Source organism: Trachurus japonicus, chromosome 20 (genome assembly GCF_045865225.1).
Source record: "Trachurus japonicus isolate A0001 chromosome 20, Traja_1.0".
In the NCBI taxonomy this organism is placed as follows: domain Eukaryota; kingdom Metazoa; phylum Chordata; class Actinopteri; order Carangiformes; family Carangidae; genus Trachurus; species Trachurus japonicus.
The window spans coordinates 6,720,063-6,741,059 of NC_140926.1; the positions used below are offsets into that span (position 1 = coordinate 6,720,063).

Sequence of the window (20,997 nt, forward strand, 5' to 3'; positions counted from 1 at the left end):
ATTTGCCTTTCAGCGCAACAGTAGCATCAACTCCAGAAAATCTGTTCCGCCTGTTTTCCCTCTCTTCTCCACGATCGGACAAATTAATTCCTTCCACATGTGTGTGTGTGTGTGTAACCTGCAGGAAGATTGATGCTGGCCTCTGCATGTTCGTCTTGTTGCAACAACAACACCAACGCTTCTGAAGTTTTAACGGCCCAATCAATAAAGAGCCCAATCTCCCTGCAATGGCCGTTAAAGTTGAATCTTATTCGATCTAATGGGGCCCATATTAAGCCCATTTCCTTCCTTTATGAACTCATTTCAACAGACGCTCGTTGTGAATTTCTTACCCAGGGCCATATTCTAACCAGGAGTCATTTTAATTGCCTCATTGCCATCTGGTATATGGAGGAAGTGCCGGTATCGCAGCCGTTTCCAGCCGTTTCATAGCCATCAGGACTAGTTTTTTTCACACTGGATTAATTTTCAAAAGTCCAACATAAGGCTCTCAGCTAGATTGTTCCTGCCTGCTTCCTCGTCACCGATCTAAATGAAGCATTTTGTACGAGGTTATTTCACTTGCCACAGGGCTCATTCAGTCCAGCTGAAGACTTAGTATGAGGATAACTTTAAAGTTCACTGCAATAACTATTATGTATCAGTGGCAGCGCACTGTGAATCTACAGCCACAATTACACTGCTTCACATCCAAATTAAGAAAAAAACTTTGGATTTATTCTCACATATCCACTCAGCAAGTAATTTATATTGGGGACACCATATGAAGTTCGTCCCTTTTCTCTTAAGATAACTTTGGTTTGTTTTGTCGGCAATTCTACAACATTTTTCCTCAAGAGTTTTCTTGAAATGCAGCACATAATTTCTGCAGATTTGTCAAAGATCTTTTTAAACCAGTTTTCTACTAAATCTAGATCACCTAAACAAAACACAACTCTACCCACAGTACCTACATCTTCACCAAAATGAGGGAATAAATTAGCTCCATAAAATGCTTCTTTATAAAATAGCTAGATATTTATAAAACTGTACACCTTAAGACAGGGAGCACGGTAAGAAGGGAAATTATCTCCAGAAATAAGACAGATCACTGGGGAGGTTACAGAAGTTCAATGAAGTCATTGCCATGTTCATAAAAGCAGTTTGAGATGACTGTACAGTAAATGTATATGGTCTACTCTGCAACAAAGCTCAGACAAGATGGGAATAAAACTTTTAGTTATTGGCATTTAAGGTCAAAGGTGTGCTGAGTAAATATTCCTCGTCAGTGGATTCACAATGTTGACGCCAGGTTCATCGGGCCAGGGGACGGTGGCCCAACCTTCAGGTGTACAGGTGTTCTAATAAAGTTCTATGCTCCTCTCTGCTGCCCAGACTGTAACCTAACTCTCTAAATTCACAGTCAGTCCTCTTCAAATCCAAAAGGTGGAGCTAGTCCACCTGACACTGTGCCTATTCTTACTGCATATCTTCAAAGACACATATCCACTCCTTGCTATGCACCAAAAGCAACAAGATAATCAAATCTCATTGAAGAGTATACTACATATACATAGCTACATTAGTTCAGGTTTAAATAATCAAGCAACATTATTTAAATTTTCATTTTCATATAAAACCCAGGCAGAGATGAAAACACAAAATGAGCTGCATCTCCTACTTCAGTCCAGTAGGTGGCAGTAGTGAACCAAACAGCTGCAGAGAAACCTGAACCAACCCCTGGAAGTCTACAGACTGTTTCACACAAACACACACACACACACAGATATAAAATGCTCCAGATAACAGAGGGCCTGTGTCTCAGCCTCATGGAAGAGAAGCCTGTTCAGACAAACATCTAAATCTGCAACAGAGTCGTCTTCACCAGGACAGACGAGGAGACAAAGAGATCAACGTCCCACTGCAACCCAACCTGCAGCAACAGGGAGGTTTGTGCAACTCAAACCAGAAGTAAAAAACACACACAAGCACACACGCACAACTCGTATTTCTCATCATGTGAAATGCAAGTCAGACCATCGATGTGAAGATCTAGTGGAGCAGAGACAGACAGGCTGCAACATGTCGCTCTGTGACTGAATATGAATCACAGAGCGGTAATCTAACTGTTGAACCTGAGCCAGACCGCTCACACACACACACACACACACACACACACACACACACAGAGAGACACACACCTCTAAGAGTTGCTCTGCTGCTGGAAAACTTGAAAAGTGACAGGAGCAGTTTTCCCATTGACTTCTATCTGCTGTGCTGACCTACAGCTGCTCCCACTGACCACATGACACTGGGACAGGGCTGAAGTGTACAGTATCAACCGGCCTGAACTGCACTTATTCAGCCGCTGCTTTCTTTTATTAATAAAAGTTCAAACATAAAAAGACACAGAAAGCTGAATCTTGTTAAAATAGCTGCACTGTGTGCTTCATAGCTGATCCCTGGTCAGTTTCCATCATGGTCACCACTCAGCCATGAGACCTCGTGGCGCAACGGTAGCGCGTCTGACTCCAGATCAGAAGGTTGCGTGTTCAAATCACGTCGGGGTCAGTGTATTTTAAAACTGTAATCACGCCGTATACGAATCTGTCTCATTGAACCTGGACTGGGACTGGGACTGTGTGAACAAAGATGAAGAAACTCACATGTGTGAGAATGAAAGTGGCGACACGTGGAGGCACGATAAACACTTTCAGCTCAACCGTCACACTAACAGGAATAAAAAGCAAACAGAGTGAATCAATAGCAGATAATCAGCTTGAATTTAAAGTTTGATTTCCACTTAATGATGCAGACTTGTTGTAATTAAACTGCATTTACACCTCATTAACTGTAATACTAATGAGATTCAACATGTAGCTGTTACAATTTGCAAGTTGCATGTAAAATTAATGAACACACGTGGGAGAAAAACACTGATAATCTCAGATAAAGAGAATATCATCCATCTATTAGAGTAAGCATAATGTTGCTATGAATGGGTTAACATGATCAGAGCCGTGCACCCGCCTGTGTGTCTGTTGGCAGGTTAATAAAACAACAGGGATGAAGCCAGGCAGCATCTGAGGGAAGGAACTGGATAGACTGGATTTACTACTACGACTAAATACAAATACAAAGAAGCAAACGCACACGCACACACACAGACACACTCACAGTCACACACTCACACAGACAGACGGTTGCTCTACTTATGTAAAATCAGCCGTCCCTGCCCACATCCAGCTGAGCCGTACATCACCGTGTCAGTCAGAGCAACTGTCGACAGAGTTTTAATATAAACTGTCAGTCTAATGACTTGACTGATAATGTTCAAGGCAGGTTGGGCTGTACTTAGGGTTAATTATGAAAAAAAAAAAAAAAGCTGCTGTTGCACCCTCAAAACAAGAAGGCTCCATTTAAACATGGTAATGAAATTAAATAATCAGCAGCAGTGACATGGTAATGAGCCAACAGCACCAGCAGGGGGAGCAGGTCGTCACAGCATCAGAGCAAATGAGCATAAAGAAAATAAATGTGACAGAGAGTCTTTTTTATTATTATTTCACTGTAATAACCAAAGATGGAGTTCATTCTTTCTTTCTGAAGAGGATCAGAGAAGAGGAGGAGGAGGAGGAGGAGAGAGGAGTGTTTCAGACAGCAGGTGCAGCACAGCTGCTCTAACCACTGATCCCCACCTGATGCGTAACCATGGCACCTACGATACAGCCATTACAAAAAGGGTGTGTGGATGCACATTCACACACTTACTCTGATGCACACAGATTCTCATTCATGTAAAAACAACCAGAGCGAGTATCTTCCATGTCCAGTCAGACGGAGCTTCACATCTCAGACAGCAGGTGTAGGAAATGAGCTATTCAACATGAAAACATGTGCAAAAAAACACCAGATACCAGGAGAGAAACCTCAATGCCTCATCACCACCTCATACATCACAATGAGCGGAGTGCCTTTGAGCTTAGTTATGTGTAAATCACCCACATCCATCACAACCGCACCAGAAATCCTTGTAAGTAATAGTAGATGGTTACCCACTGTTAAATATTATCATTATCTATGTGATGTAATACTTCAATTAATTAATAATTTCATTCTAAGAGTCTGTAATCACTCGTTCAAACCACTTCCCCCAGAAGAGGGGGAACAGCTCACGACCTGGCCCGACATGAAAGCCGGGGAGCGAGTGACTCAGGTGTAGTCAGCTCTGTTCTCATGGGGGAGGCTACAGGGGGATTGTGGGTAATAATCATTTACAGCTGGTGCAGTGGGTGCGGTCAGTAGTGTGGCATCATGCTGCTTCTGACACAGATTTTTGCCCACACACACACACACGCACTCCTCTACTGGCAAATTTAGAAACACACAGACATCAAAGCGGGGGCCCTGAATGCAACACGGGCCAGCAGACTCCAACTGCATCATTCAACCGTCAGACACAGATATGAAAGCAATGGAAAACCGCCAGCAGGTTGAAATGATTAAACAGCAGAGAACATGGCGGGGTGCCGTGGTAGGTTACCGTTATGTAATGTTTTTAGTTACTATGGGATGGCCCAAGTAAGACAGGTGTAATCATGAGCATATGTCAGTGAAACTGTGTGAGTTTTGTGCACAAAGCTCCTGGTGAATGGAGACAGGAGGAGAGAAAACAGCACAGAAATATAATAAAAACTCCCTCTTTTCACGTTTTTTTTTGACTCACCCTGTCTTTGTCATCCACCACGTCAGACAACGTGTCATCCAGGTCCAAAATGCCTCCGTCTCCATGCTCCAACCTGTGGACCAGGACCCAGTAGTTAGGCTCCTGGAAAGGGAGGAAGAAAAGAAAGAGAAAAAAAAGAGAAAGAGAGAGAGGATTAGCACAGTAATGAGATCAGCTTTATTCGCACTATATAGACTTAGGATTTGTAGCCTTATGTAAGTAAAAGCCATACAACAACATACAACAACATATTAGCATCGCCGGGGAACCAAAAGGAATTAGCAGCTTGTGTCTCCTTAGGAATCAGCTGATCTAATCACCATGTGCTTCACGCAGTGATCCGGTCAGCTGGCGCAAAGAGGCTCTGACATGGTTCTGGATTGACATCATGATAGCAGTTATGAAATATATTGTAATGTCCTGCTGGACGACGGCTCTGCAAAATGAGCGTAAAGGTCTGTGCATGTGGAGGCCCGAAGACGGAGAAGATGTGAAACAGACAGAGCAAGAGGTGACATATTTATGTTCTTTTTTTTTCATATTATGCAATAAGATAAGGCTCCTCTACCTTCTTCTGTTCAGTTAGCCTATACCACCAGAGTATGAATATCAGCCATGCATGCATGCATAATGTATTCAGATATGGAGCACAGAGGACAACCCACTTTGCCTGGAATTATTAATACACACATCCTGCAGTGTAATCAATCCAATATGACCTTTTTTTGCTGTGGGCCCACTTGTCCTCTTTTTTTAATGCCACATCAGAGCACAGACACTATCTACTCCACTACACAGACTTATGTGCAGTTCATGTAAAATGCTCTAGAAGTGGAAATGCATACAGAATACTGTATACACTCCCTTTAATATATTACACAGCTCTTCAAAAGGCAGGAAGCGGTGAAGCTGTGATGAAAAGAGTTAGAAAGGACAGTTTAGGATTTTTCTAATCTCTCTCGAGACAGTACCGATGTGCAGTATGTGAGAAAAGGTCTTAGACATTTTGTGTATGTAACTCTACTCCCCCCATTCCAGCCCTGAAGCTTTTTCACTTTGAACTGCACCATGAGAAACAGCAGACACAATTCACATGCTCTCGTTCTCAGCAAAAAAATGCTCTGAGAAGTTCAGCTGAGGATGGTATTTGGTTTCAGCTGGCTGCCTAAACCTAATGGAGGCGATATCTTTCCAGGTTACAGTCTGTTTAACACAAATCTCTTCTCTTTGTCTCTGCGGAGAGAAAACGTCTTTGTTAAATGATAATTGTTTTTTCTATATAGTCAAACAGATGTCTCACTCAGAGCTTAACTGGATTTTGAGTGTGTTGGTTTTGAAACTTGGCCGTTTTCAGCTTTATGCAGAAGGTGCATGTTGGATATTTTGTAAATATATAGGCAGAATATTGTCAAAAGTGACATAAAAGTTTGATGTGCTCATTATTCCTCCTACAGCTTCACATGAGGCGTGACGGCCCAGTCAGACAGGAAAAGTAAAAGTCTGTTCTTCCTCATTCGCCATGTCAGGAAAGAATCTGCTCGCTCTTTTGTCCCTTTCTTATTCTCACTTTATTTCTCTCTGTCTCTCCATCCCTCCTTCCCTTCTTCAAGCTTCCTCCTCCACTCTGAGTGGTTTCGGGGTCTGTGGTCGAATGCCTTCATGCATGGCTCTGTTGTACTCAACTCCATTGTGGTTCGCCAGACAAAATGGTCCAAATCATGAGGGCAACGAGTGTGTGGGGTTTTTATTTCCGTCTGTAGTTATTAGTAGAGGAGTGGGGGGTGAAAGTTTACCAGGGACGTTCACAAAGGACAAGACAAGATTATAGAAAGCAAAGAGCAACTGATAAAACTGTGCAATATGGAGGTTTTGCTGAACAACACCGCTAAAAAGCCGGCACAGCATGGATTTTCCATCCCTGCAAACCACAGACTGACCCTCTGTACTAAACAGGGACATAAAAATTAATTTTCAAACGTCGACACGCTCCATGTGTGTTTGGCATCTTCAGCCAGACTTGATGCTCAGATGGATTATTATGAGGAACAAGTCAGATTCTGAGAAGAAGCTCAGCCACAAGAGTTAATCCCAGAAAAAAAACATAAAAACAGTCTAAATGGAGGGAAAGTACTCGAGTTTGACAAACACTGTTTAGATTTGACTTGGTTAAAATTATGTATTAGTCTGACATCACGGCTGCTTTGCCTCCTGTGAGCCAAAAGCAACAGTTTGCAGTTTAAACACTCCTCATTATGGGAGCACTAAGCTGAGAATCCCCCCACATCGACTCAAAGTGGGACGGTTTGTGTGTGTTTTGGAGACTTTGGTGTAAATACTTAACATTTGACTGAAGGTTTTTTCCCAGGTAGATAATTGTAAGTTTAAGTCAGACCTCCTGTGAGAAGGCAGCATCATCATAGTAGACTAGGCCTATCATTCATCTTTGTCTCTGGTCCTTAATACCAGTGTTATCCTACTGCTGATTTAATTATAATAACTATGGCAATTATATGGACGGATGCTTCATGGCCTGATCAATCAATAAAGGCCTTTAGAATAACAGCTTAAAGCTTAAAAGAACATCATTAGTGACACTGGAGTGTCAATTGATACCAAAGCTATTGGTTATTAACCTACATAGGCCTTTTTTTTTTTTTTACTAGGATCTGACTTATTAGCTTGAGTGCCGGGTGTAAAGCTAATCAACATTTAAAACTCAATATATAATCGATAGTCGACTTCACACGATGTTGAATTAGCATCGATTAGCCTAAAACACACGTTTTTAATCAATTTTGTAAAGTAGCACCTGGACGTTTTAGCCGTCTGTTACGTGCTGACGTCAAACTTTGACTTTACCTTCGTCACTGTTTCCGTGTTTCACTCGTTCTCATCGTGTTTCTGTTCTCTGGTCGTGACCACAGAGGAAGGTTTTCCACTTCATCCACTGCTCTGATTTAAAAAAGCTGGAAACATTGGCCAAACTTTTTATCGCTAATGAGACTCCCGCTCCTTTCGGTTTACGTCGCAGCAGCAGAGGTTTACGTCATTTGCGTAGTGAGCGTAGCCTGCGTGACCTGCCCCTCCCACCTCTTAAAAAAACACGCAGGCCTCAACTGGATTTTTTTTAACTCTCAGTAGGATAATCACCTTCATTACATGTTGAACACAAGTAGAAAAAAAACAGTAGAAATGGATTTAAGAGAAATAAAATGGAGCAAATGTAACTTCCTGACTCTTTGACACTGTAGACTAGGCTATTTCTTTTTTGTGCATTAATGCAAAATTAGATTCTGCACATCATCTGCCCTGTGGGTATTTCCCCGAGGGTCCTTTAGCGACAGAGTGGACTTCCAAACTTCCAAAACAGGATCAGTTATTAGGCTATACGATCTCCCTGCATCCAAAACCGATAACAACTGCTACTCTCATCATGCAAAGTTCTTCCAGAGACGATGAAAATTCAGTTTCAGGTCATTTTTACAGTGGAAAACCCCATATTAATCACAAGGATAAAGCCCTCGTTAAACCCTAAGCAGTACATCTATAGTACGAGCAGGTTTTTATACGTAGCAAAGCTTCAGAAAACAATATCAACACGTCATCACTATTCAAATTCAAATGGGAGGATCTTTGTCTGTCAAGAGACTTGAAAGTGAGCCAGCCAGCGCTGCATTGTTTCAATAACAAAGAGACAGGAAGAAAACAGATCTGATGAGAAACGACTGTCACACACGGCTTAGGTCAGACAATCTGACCGAGCCTGATCTGTCTGAGGTTGGATGACACACACACATCTGTCCACCCCGCTGCAAGTCGGAAAACTGGAGAAGCCTGTGTTGGATAGTATAACCACCTCATCTCATCTCATCTCAGTGCTGAACTTGAATGAACTTTTTCAGGTCAAGTAGAAAAGTCACACAACTCCTGAACAATGGCACATCTATTGGATTTTAGTGTTACAGTAAATGAGAGCAAGACAGACATCTGACACTTCACAATGTGTTGGCAAACACCTGATAACTTTATTATCAAGCATCACTACAACTATCGTCACATAACAGATGCATCTTCCGGCTTTTTAACTCCTGTCACTACAGTCATGAGTCCATGAAAACAGCTACAGTTCACTATCCAGTGCACATGTAAGAGGAGTATTTTTTGAATTCTCTTCATGCAGCTTTTGCCAAAAGCAACAGTGCAGGAATGTGCAGCATGTTTGGTTTCACTTTAATGAGATAAAAAGTGAAAACTGCAAGCAGCAGCAGCAGCAGCAGCAGCATGTAAATGAGAGATATGGTTACATGTGAATAAAGCGGCCTGGTGGCTCGACATGCGGTCACACAATACTACTCTGTTATCTTGGCGTCTTGGATTGATCTACTTTTGTTTTCAGCACGGTAAATACTGAGCGGATGTGAAAGGTGTGCCTGCCAGAGAGTATTTCAGTGACCTGTTCAGTCACATGTGAGCTTCACTCGTTCATTCATACGCTGACAACACAACGCCACCCTCGTCCAGTCAGGTGTCTGCTTATCTGATCTCATGTAGAAGGTAAGAGGAAACAGAAGTCGCTGTTCTCTGTGCCACACACACACACACACACACACAGTGACACACACACATATACACTCGCACTTGCAACATCACCCCGGACAATAGCTGTCTTCACCCTATTATCTGTGTCTTTGTAGCAGAGCGGGGTTGTCTGTTCCTGTCAAAAGACCACACAAAGACTGGTGCCCCCGAGGAAACCAGGGGAGGGGGGGTGCAAATGTGTGTGTGTGTGTGTGTGTGTGTGTGAGAGAGAGAGAGAATGAGAGAGCATGCGCCTGTGTGTGTTTTACAACTGCTGCATTAGCTCTCGCAAAGTGTCGCTATTCCCACGGGGGAGGTAATGTCAGCGGAACGGATGGGCTGCTCGGATTTCACTGGCCTGCCTGCAGCAGGACCTCGTGGCGCAACGGTAGCGCGTCTGACTCCAGATCAGAAGGTTGCGTGTTCAAATCACGTCGGGGTCAGTGTATTTTTCAGAGGTGTGAATCAGATAAACAGCCTCGGAATACCTCCCCTCAAGTATGATGCACAAATTAATGAAGGCAAAATGCGAGAGATTCCAGTCACGCTTGTGGGTTTCAGAGACGACGTGTATCTCATTAGTCAGTGTTGGGGAATGTCAAGGGTTTGGTGATGAATCCATGAGGAGAGATAACAAGCAGGGAAAGTGTATGAGACGGATGAAATATGTGTTTTTTTTTTTATAAATCTTCTAGAGATGGCATCACAAAGCCCTGTAGACTGTGAGAATGTCACCATCATCATCATTCATTATCTTATTGCTGTTTTACTGTAAAGGAGTGTGATTTAATCAGTGGAATATCAGAGAAGGAAATATACGTTTGTATAGGAGTTTATATTAAAACACAGCATATATATGTTTTAGTAAAGTATTCAAAGCGTGATGTGATGATCATTTCAAATTTACACCAGACTTCTGCTTAATCTAATTATATTCATCACTTACCTAAAGATGACCTAGTTGTCTAACAACCTAATAATCAAAATAAAAAATCAGCTTAAAGGTCCAGTGTATAATAATTGGCAGGGTTTAGTGGCAAAATCTGAATATACTACCCATTAATATATTTGTATAAGTGTATAATCGCTATAGAATAAAATTTGTTTGGTTTTCGTAGCCTTATAATTATTCTTTTATACATACAACACGGGTCTTGCTTAGAGAGCGTCGCCATCTTGCGCTGCCATGTTTGTACAGCAGCCCAAATGGAAAATCCAGCCAGTCAGAGAGCACATTTTGCGTTCATAAATAAACCAACGAAGACAACGATGACATAAACACACTAAAAATAATATTTGTAGGCATTACTAAGCATGAATTCAACACAGACAATGATCGTTGGAGATGTTATTGGCTGTGATCAAGGGAACACAGTGTGAAAATGAGTAGATAAAAAAAACTAAAATCTCAATAAAATCCCCTAAAAGTCATTTTTGAAGGGGGCTGCAGAGTGTCCAGACTTTCACTGCCCGGGCAAAGAGCTTATGCCGCCGCCATTAGACTTGTGACCTCTGACCTCTGGGAGCTCAGACCTCCCTGCGGATCATCATCTTCAACTCGGTGGTTCAACCTCTGAACCTCTGAACCTCCCACTTTTTCAGTTTGTGCTCCGCAGCACAATAACGGCCGGGATTTACAGAGTGTGTCTTCTCTCCTCTGTGAGTCATAAAAAACGGTGTCACACACACACACACACACACACATTCTGCCACTCACACACGTACACACACACACACACACACACACACACACCCTGCTCCTTATCTTTGCCCAAGTGTTCGCTGTTGCTATCAGGAGAAAGTAAAACAAATGCAAAACAGAAACTGTAGGACAGTAGCAGCAGCAGTAGCAGCAGCAGCAGCAGCTAGCGCACCGTATACTGTCAGGTCTGTGTGACCTACTTCTACTTCTACATGTGAGAAAGACAAAAAAGTGTATTTGGTGCGAGGAGGAGAAGGATCCAAACTGAAGCCTGGGATATTTGTGCAGCAACAGTCCATCAGTGTGGACACAAATAGCTTTGAGCAGGAGCTCTGGGTGGTGGTGGTGGTGTTGAGGGGGGGTGGGAGTGACTGCATATTACAGTAATCGACCGAACAGACAAGTTTGCAGGTTGACATCATACATCGGGGGAGACTGAGACTTCTTGTCTGTCTGTCGCACTCGCTCCTCTGGTTTGTTTTAGTTCACTAAGGTCGACTAAATGTGGCTCCGGGGCACAACAGCTGCTTCCTATAGTGAACCACTGCAGCCAACACACTGGGGGCTGTGTACATTCACTCTGTTTGTAGGTGCATTATTGATGCCCCTGCCTGCACAAACCCAAAACCAGCTCAGTCTGCAGAGCGCACAACACACAGAGAAATATGACACCCACACACACACATGAAGCCAGTTCTGCACAAACCAGAGGCCTACAGTATACAGCATCAGTGCTATACAGCATGACACAAGCACACTCAAACTAAATGTCATTAAGTTTAAGACATTAAACAGCGTCAGTGAGAAGCTGTCAACTGTGTGTTTTAAAGAGAAAATCCAGAGAAAGACAGAAAGAAAGAAAATGCCAGTGCACCCACAACAAAAGCTATTTGGCTATTTGTTGCATCACCAACCGAATTCACTGAATCCGAAACTTCAGCATTTGTCCAATAAAAGTCTTTGTTCTGATAAACAACCAACTGTCGGATTAATCATTCGGCAGCATGTGTGCAGTTTGTGTGTTATTGCCTCGTTTGTTGAGACAACATCCTCTGAGCATTTACTGAGCAAAGAGCTCAAAAAGAAAAATCGTTCTTCCACTTAATTCTTCAAATGGAAACAAGCAGGAGGAGAAAAATCCTCCCTTGTACTAAAAAATGCAGTTTAAAAAAAAAGTGAACTGCTAGATTAATGGCTGTGTAAGATGGTTGTGTTTGCAGCGCAGGCACATATGAGAGGATACGAAGATATATGTGTATTTCTTTTGGCCAACAGTCTACATCTCCCCACCCTGCCTGGCCTGCCTGTGTGCACACTGCTGCTGCTGAACAGTGGCAGAGTTGGTGCCAGAGAGGTCAGCGAGGGATCGAGCTGGTGATTCAGGGGCCGGTCTGTCAAACACAGAGCCAGTCCTGCAGCCTCTTGACCTCAAGACTCTTGAAATTTCTGCCACACCTACGCACCCTGAGCCGGAGCAGAGAGAGAACAACTGTCAGCTCTCTGGAGAGTCACACTGGAGGAGCTGTGTGGAGGGAAGAGAGGCACAGAGCCAGAGAAAATACCGCACTGTCACTGTAAGTCTGAGTTAGCAGCATCTATAGACGAATGACACCTGATTTTCTGAAGCGTTGTGATTGTGTGACTGGATAAACCCTCTGAAGTTGCCCCCCCTCTGCCCCCTGCTGTGTGAGGATTTGTAGTTCCTAAACCTTGTTTCTCCAGGACTACAACTCCACATATCACCCCTCGTGATAAGCACAACGTGGAAAGCCGAGCATCTGGTCTGGATAAAAAAAAAGAAAAAAAGCAGGTCGCAGTGTGTGTGTGTGTGTGTGTGTGTGTGTGTGTGTGTGTGTGTGGGCAGACGTGCAGCCTCATGGCTCAGCGTGAGCTGGAGCTGCTGCTGCGATGAAGGTTTCACTAACAAATTAAAGCAGACATTATCACAGGAGGATCTCATTGAGCACTTTCATAACGACACATCATTAAGCCAATTAAAGAGTAAAACTTCAGACGGGATGTGCAAGTGATTAAGAGGCATGACAGAGAAAGAAAAAAAAAAGAAAGGAGGAGAAAAGAGTGTGTTGTTGTGTGACACAAAGTCTGAGAAGTTTGAAGGCACATTCTTTAAACATGATATTTTCCAGCTTAGGGACCTGAAGGCCTCATGAGTGGACAGATTCATGAATGAATGAATAAATGACCTAGATGTACTGTAAGCCACTGTAGTTCCCAGAATAAAGGTCCCTGGAAAAAAAAAAGGCACAACAGGACCATGAACTGTAAACAAGCTAACACCTAGCATGTTGGCTCAGATCCCAAACTCATGTACTTATAGTGTATTTATTAGTAATCTGTCCAGGGTCCCTGGATGAGGAGCTGGTTTGGGCAGACAGCCAGTTTCATCTCAGACAAGTGGTCATTAGCAACAGCAGGGGGGGCTTTAGCTTTACACACACACACAGACACCTAAACACACCATGCACACATTTACTGTCCTCTTGGGAACATGGGACGTGCACAGCAACATGAATGATCTGGAAACTATCTGCTATAATTCATCCTCCAACACTTCAGGACAGACTATAATACTAACTGCTGCTGCCCTTCAGAGCCCTGGTGTTGACACAGTCTTGTCACAGCACACAGGGGATGTAGCTCAGTGGTAGAGCGCATGCTTTGCATGTATGAGGCCCCGGGTTCAATCCCCGGCATCTCCATCAACTTTATGCAGAAAACAATAAAGCTAAGAGAATAGTTTGTGTGTCTTTGTGTGGTTTCAACAGTAGGATGGTTTCATCTGAGAAAAATATAGAAAATGTGCACAGTTGTCTCCAGAGTGAAGCTTCAACATAACACACAGTCTCTCCTGGCTTTGACAAGCTGAAAAAAGTATCATGAACAACAGGCATTTGACTACAGCCGCACCATATGAGCCAAAAACAGATAGATATTTTATATTTTTCTGTTTCTTGGCCTAATAATGAAACACAATATACATAAATCTAGGTGTTTTCCATAGCGCATAATGCAGACTGGGTTCTCACAACATTAGCAGGCTACAGCCGTTCCTGTTCGCCCTGTCAGAATAAATATCCGTCAGACTTTTTAAATCAATATTTTCATTTAAAATTCAGTCAGTCATCTTTATTTTATTTATTTATTTGGTCAGTTTCCGTGTGCGTGCATACTGAAGTGTCCTTAAGACACTGAGCTCTAATTTGCTAGCACAGAGTTCCCTAGTTGACCCTGACCTTTGACCTCCTGCGGCTGTGGGAAAGCCACGGACAGTTACTATAATAAAGAGTCTGTCGAGTTTCAAACTCTTCCACCAGTGGAGGTGAACAGGCAGAGCAGAGCGGAGCAGAGGGTGAGGGTGTCATGTTACTGAGAGGGCCGTGTTGGTCTCAGGCCCCGAGGGAGACGTCCCATTCAGCCCATCTGCTCGGCCTGGGACTGGAAGACTCGTCAGATTTTGCACAGATGTGCAACATCTGTGTGAGATAGACGTCGATTGTCATCAGGAAAAGAACAGGTGACGGACTCGATTATCCGTCATTATCGCTGTCGGTGTCATTTTCATTTTCATTTTCATGCTCACGAGGTTTTGTCTTCATGTAGCGGAGACAGCGAGACGTGCAGACATGCCAGTGCCAATACGCAGCAGCATGAGCGCACAGACGACTAAATCATGACTGAGAGAGGAGAACAATGAATGTATGTTCTCATTTAGTCACGCCACTTTGAAGTTATTGTCAGTGAGCACATACCAAATGCAAAAAAGAGCCACACGAAAATTCACAACAACCACCAAGCGATGGAATAAAATCCCTGTAATTTTAAGAAAATGCTACTTAGCTTGCCAGTTCCCTCTGGAACAATGTCCAACATTAGCTAGAAAAACGCTGTAAAAAGGCTGTGAACATCAGCGCAGCCGCTGCATGTTAAGGCCTGCCGGTTCAGTCCGACTGGCCGAGCGCCGCACGGGCTCTTTGTGTACTTATAGAGGCAGCAGTCAGCACAATTTTCGGCACACTTTTGTTTATTATTTCATAAGCACAGCGGTTATGCTTGCCAGATGGGGCGTCGAAATGAGCCAAGAGAAACAAGAAGCGTGGGGTGAATCACCAGGAACAGACAACCCACAGTGGAGATGTCACGACACACAACTCTTTCACAGAGTGCAGATGTGGAGCACAGAGCAGTTACACAGTGTTTTCTAGGATTTGTGTTTCTGTGTGTGGAAGGAGGAGGTTCCTGGGATCTAAATGTGCTACGTATTGTTTAAAGAGAAGCATTATGTCATTGTTTATGTTGACAAATCGTAAAAAACTGCTATTTTGAGCGCGCTACAGCGACAGGAATAGACCGCGGTCAGTCAGGAAATGCTTAAGTTAAACAGATGACAGGCAGCTTGAACTGTCATTGTGCCTGTGGATGCATGGGATGTGGCGTTCACTGTCACGTTGTACAAGAGGAGAAGCTGCTCTTCTTGTATTTTGAGATTAATATCTGACCTGTGGCTCACATATTCCACGTGTGCTCAGGTTTTCAATCACCCGTTTCTAAATACTGCAAAAACACCTACTGAGTGGAGACAATTGATATTCAGGTCAGCGACCCTGTAACTTGACCTCACAGAAATCCTGACGTACCGAAGAGGAGCATGCTGGGTCATGGTTTGTGAAGCAGCAACAGACCGTGACCGTGAAACCCTCTCACACACTTTGCACAAGAGCACACACACCTCACGCCTCACACCCAAGAAAAGAGGATCGCTTCATCAAGAGGGAACTCCGCTCTGAGTGTGTGTGTGTGTGTGTGTGTGTGTGTGTGTGTGTGTGTGTGTGTGGAAATCCCTGTAGATTTTAGAACAACATATGCAGAGCAGACATGGATATCCCTGGAGTGCAGGGCAGGCAGGGCCCGGCAGAAGGGAGTGGCAGCTCTTTGGTGTGTGTGATTGTTGACACAGTGCACCGTGCTCACCACATCTGTGCTGCAAGCAACTGCACGGCACACAACCAGCTCATGTGCCCATCAAAGTGTTTCTCCAGTACCAACTTTCACACACAGCTGCTGCTGCTGCTTCTGCTGCTTCACAGTAACAAAAGCTCATGTGTCCACTTTCACAGACAGTCAGAAGTAGAAATACACCACCAAACCCAAACAGAACCTGGTGTAGACCAGGTTTTATCCATCACAACCAACCCACAGAGTCAAACCAGAGTATGCATAGGTCATGTATTAATAATAATGATATTTTCAGACTGTCTAGAATAAAAATTGACTTCATACTGAAGTCAGTTTGCTCCTCAAATTGTAAATCTAGTCATTATGATTGTTTGTAAGTACTGTAAATGCCCTCACAGCTGAGTGCAGCGTTCAGGTTAATACTTTAAATTTGCTTGTCCGTCGTTTCCAAATCTTGTGCATACAGACGGGACAGAGGCCTTGAAAATGTTTGACCCCGACGTGATTTGAACACGCAACCTTCTGATCTGGAGTCAGACGCGCTACCGTTGCGCCACGAGGTCCTGATAGGCACTTATAAACATTACCATCACAACAGACCGGACATGAGGGAACGAGTTCGCCTTAATGATGATGTGTGTTTGTTTTGAAAAGGTATCAGAGCTACAGGAACGTCACACCTCAGAGACAGTTACGAAAGCCTCCAATATTGGGCCGAGGTGCCCGGTTATTCATGATGAAAACCTGCAGGACCAATGTAAAATTGACTGCAAACATCATTTAGAGCTCTTTGTTTAATTGTGGTAAATACAAATATTTAGTGTCTGTTTCAAGGGCCCTTTTACTTTCATTTGCAGTTTGGTTGAGACTGTCAGTTGGCATCTTGATGGAGACGTGTGAACCACATGAAATGTTTTAGTGTTGCAAGTCATCATGTGCAGCATCCAGACTCTGTCCTTGAGCATATCTGTGACTCGACACGACAAGCTTTGGTCAGTAATTCTTTCAAATATGTCATTGCTGTTGGTGTAGGATTCTTAAAGTTCTGACCCCGACGTGATTTGAACACGCAACCTTCTGATCTGGAGTCAGACGCGCTACCGTTGCGCCACGAGGTCCTGAGAGGTGATGATAAACATCACCATCACAACAGACTGGACAGGAAGGGAGTTCATCTTACAGTAATGATGAGCTGACAAAAAGGCAACTCTGAGAAAATGTGTTGCGCACAAGTGGAAGTAGTTTCTCACTCTATATGTCATAAATTCATCTTAAGTTAAAAGCCAGGATGGTAAACAGGAAACTGTACATCTAAAAGTGTCAATGCGTTTGAACTGAGATCATGTAGCATTTGTCAAACAGACACCATGCTGCGTTTTCTATTTCTGAATAGATTATGGTAAATGTTCTTTTTGGCAACGTACAGATTTGTCTCATGTAGTGAAATCCAGACCTGAGTTGATGCATTTTTTTTTTTTACAGAACTTCAGTGAAACATAAACCTCAGAGAGAAAGGGGAAAGGGGCGAGAAGAGGGAGACATGATGAAAGCCACTTTTCAGAAGGACGACCGGGGCAAACATCCAAGATCCACAAACAGTGACGTCTGAAACCCGGAGCCGCGGAGAGGCAGAGCAAAAGGATGGACTCAAAAAATACATGAGATGTAAACAAAGGGAGAGACAGCTGTCTAGAGAAAGAGAGAGTGGGGGAAAGGAAAAGAAAAAAGAAAGTCCAGATGTGTGTTTGCATTTGGAGGAGCGAGCCGGACCCAGTGTATGGCACACTGGTGCACTGTGTTTATGTTTCACCAGTGCTCAAGCCGAGCTCTGCTCTCACAACATCCATTAGCTGCTTGGACCAGAACAGTGGGGATGAGGATCGAGTTTCAATATCAGCCGGGAGGTGAGTGTTTGATTTGCAATAATACGTCTCTGGATGTGTTTGTGTGTGTGATGATGAAGAAGAAATACACACAGGTCACTGAACAAAGGATTTAAGGTTGGCAAAGGGTCATACATCAGTGGAAGGCTGAACAATGGAACCAGCGTAACATAAAGGGGGGGTTTCCATGCAGTCAAAAGATATATATTTTTCTAACTTAGCTTTTTTGCAATCCTTAAGGTGTCTAGTAAATTCATTTTGATGATCCTCGTGCCAATTATTGTCCCATGCATATTTTTTTTTTTGACCATCTTTTGTGGCCATCCTGGATTTCCGACTGTGAAAAATGAAAAATGTAAATCTATATAGCTCCTGAACTATACATCCTACAGAGACAACTGACCCCATTTTCTTTTTGTCTTGGTGTGAGGAATTGGTAGTCATGAAGATCGCCATGATTAAAGCAGAAGTAAGCGATCCGGTCGTTTTGGCTAACTTCTTGTCAGCAGATGGAGTTAGCAGTCCCCGCCCTCTTCCCTAAGTCACCACATTTACGCACATCCCTTGGCTGCACACACAGAGAGGACCGCCCCTTTATGCCGTTCTCTCTCCTCATTGGATAAAGGTTGTAGGATACAAGGAAAGTTTTCTCCTCGGCTTACAGCAGAGCAGAGTGACTGACAGACCCGTGTTTCAGACCAAACACTCTATATAAGTGATTGCCGTCGGAAGATATAACTATTTAAGACTTATATTAACACAAACAGTCCGCTTACTTCTGCTTTAAATTATATATGGCACATAAAAACTAAAAAAAAAACACCAAAAAATGTTAAAACAATGGCGGAATTTTATCACAGGAACTCCTCCCCCATGCACCCCATTGACATTTTTTTTCTAACTTTTATATTTTTACAATCTTCAAGATGTCATGTAAACAAATGTTGATGATCCCAACCTGAAATATTGTCCCATATTGTTTAATAGCATCAGACCATCATGCACAGTAGTGAGCACCACACCTCCCCACTGAGTGATGGAGGAGTTATTTCATGTTGTGGAAATGCTCCGTGACCCTGCACAGGAAACAGGCGACACATAGGAAAAGCACTTGGAATAAAAGTGAGGTGAGAGAGACAGGAAAAAGGAGAAGGAGGACTGGGAGGCTGAAGAGTGAGAGTGAGAGTGAGAGTGAAAGCAGGAGAGAAAGGAAGAAGATCAAGGACAAAAGGATGTGTTTAACAGTTTGGATGGACAGAATAAACAAAGAGAGGAAAAGAGAAAGTCAGAGCAGCGAATGGCCGCACATTACACCGGGATCTTGTCTGATTTTTACAACATGTTGAAACAACAACAAGGGAAAATTCAAATCTCTCTGGAGAGACACACACGGGTGATGAGCTGAACATCAACAAACTCCCCAGGACAAAACATGCACACGAATAAACAAAAAAAAAAACATGTGACTGTGCAGCGCTGCCTTCTGTAAACACTTGTTAACTGTTTTTAACAAATATTCAAAGTGAAAATAGAAGGAAAAGTCCAGCACACAAACATCTAGGAAGCTGTAGATCTGTTTGGGATGAACATTATTATCCAAACACAGGAAACCAGAGCTGTGATGTGTCCAGATGTTGTGATGCAATAAAAGCATCTGATCCAACCAGAAAGTAATTTGATTTTTTTTGGCACCTCTCTCTTGTAGATGTGCATATGTAATTCATCTATACTGCTGCTATAATGTTATGGTTGGTTATGTAGGAATAGCAGGAAGTTATATAGCTTCTTTACACAGAGTTGGGTTTTGGCAGTCCTCCATCTTTATAAGTGCACGTCTGTCTGTGTCTATTTTTACTTGAACATTGATTATGTAAAGAGCATCAAACAGTCATGGTGAAACTGTTCCACTATATCAGACACAGAAAGATAATGAATAGGCCTCCATGTACTCTGTGAACATTAAGAAGCGCGTTTTAATCTTTCATTAGTCCAGATAATGGTTTGCTGAGCACATGCACTCCTCTTCAGCTCCTTCAGCCTCCCTCCCTCCTCCTCCTCCTCCTCCTCCTCCTCCCGCTTACTCATCTGCTTCAGTGTGGATCATCACCATGAAGCAAACATCTAAAATCCTGCAATCACTTCGCAGGTGGTTTGCATTTGTGCTATTCCAGCGAATATCTTATAATTGCGTTAGAGCCCTGGCTGGAAAAAGATCTCAGTAAATCTGTGGGTGGAGAAGATGATGTTTGCTTGACTCAGATGGATGGGTGGCCCTCACAGCTACTGAACTCAGTCCCATTTCACTCACTATTTACCACTCTGGGTTGGAGACGTTAGGAAATTCAGCTTGACAAGACACGCATCATCAAGTCTGCTCAGATTTACGGGGATCATTTAGAGTTATGGGGACAATTATCTCAGTTGTGACATATTTTGCTTTTCCAGATGAATACAATCTCCTCCTGTGTCACGGGTGTCAACACTGAGAGCTGCGTTAGGAGGAAACACACATGGCCACTTGAACTCGGCTGCCTCTCTGCTCTGCTCGCTGTCTGCAGGTTTGGCAGCAGACAAAGCCAAGTGGTTGACGAAGAAGACACCTGGCTCACACTCGCTGTCGGCAGCCTGTTAGTGCAAGTGTGCAGATGTGTTTGTTTGCACAGTGTCACAGTAATAGACTGCCAGCATTAATGTCATTATTCTGCAATAGAAACTAAAAGCTGCAACACAGTGGTGAGATTATGACGTTAAATCGGACTCAAGGATGCAAATCCTTCATTCTGCATGTCCGTACCTGCATGCAGGACGTACTGTATGTGCGGGTTTGCTCTTATGTGCATGAAGCAATGTTTTGGGTGCGTACATCAATACGGGCTGAACAGGCCTCGTAACATAAAGTTCTGTGGATGGTTTTTCAACATAAACACACCTAAGCAGTCCACGGTAAGACATGAATTTCCTTAGACCTGCTTAATTCATACCCATAAATCCGTCTCCAAGTCGGCTGAACGCTCAGATCTGGTGATTTTTTACGATAACTCTGCGCACTCATCCGTCCCGCCGGGTAAACAGCGCTTGGCTCCAAAACTACAGCGTCAGGAGGAAGAAGAAAAATCCCCAAACCTCAGAGACAGAATGCATCCTCCTCATGTCTC

At 43.3% G+C, this 20,997-nt stretch overlaps 1 protein-coding gene and 5 non-coding genes across 11 annotated transcripts in view; 3 read left to right on the top strand and 3 right to left on the bottom strand.

Moving 5' to 3' along the window:
* Positions 1-20,997, bottom strand: part of LOC146966280 (partitioning defective 3 homolog) — a 372,282-nt gene that overhangs the window by 323,938 nt on the left and 27,347 nt on the right. For all 6 annotated transcript variants that reach the window (XM_085762582.1, XM_085762580.1, XM_085762578.1 and 3 more), the window contains exon 2: positions 4,706-4,807. In XM_085762582.1, the coding sequence (XP_085618708.1) occupies positions 4,706-4,807 (102 nt within the window). The remainder of the gene's footprint in view (positions 1-4,705; positions 4,808-20,997) is intronic.
* Positions 2,479-2,550, top strand: trnaw-cca (transfer RNA tryptophan (anticodon CCA)). The gene has a single exon. It is a non-coding gene; the product is annotated as a tRNA-Trp (tRNA).
* Positions 9,655-9,726, top strand: trnaw-cca (transfer RNA tryptophan (anticodon CCA)). The gene has a single exon. It is a non-coding gene; the product is annotated as a tRNA-Trp (tRNA).
* On the top strand, positions 13,634-13,705 carry trnaa-ugc (transfer RNA alanine (anticodon UGC)). Its single transcript has one exon. It is a non-coding gene; the product is annotated as a tRNA-Ala (tRNA).
* trnaw-cca (transfer RNA tryptophan (anticodon CCA)) lies at positions 16,451-16,522 on the bottom strand. Its single transcript has one exon. It is a non-coding gene; the product is annotated as a tRNA-Trp (tRNA).
* Positions 17,006-17,077, bottom strand: trnaw-cca (transfer RNA tryptophan (anticodon CCA)). The gene has a single exon. It is a non-coding gene; the product is annotated as a tRNA-Trp (tRNA).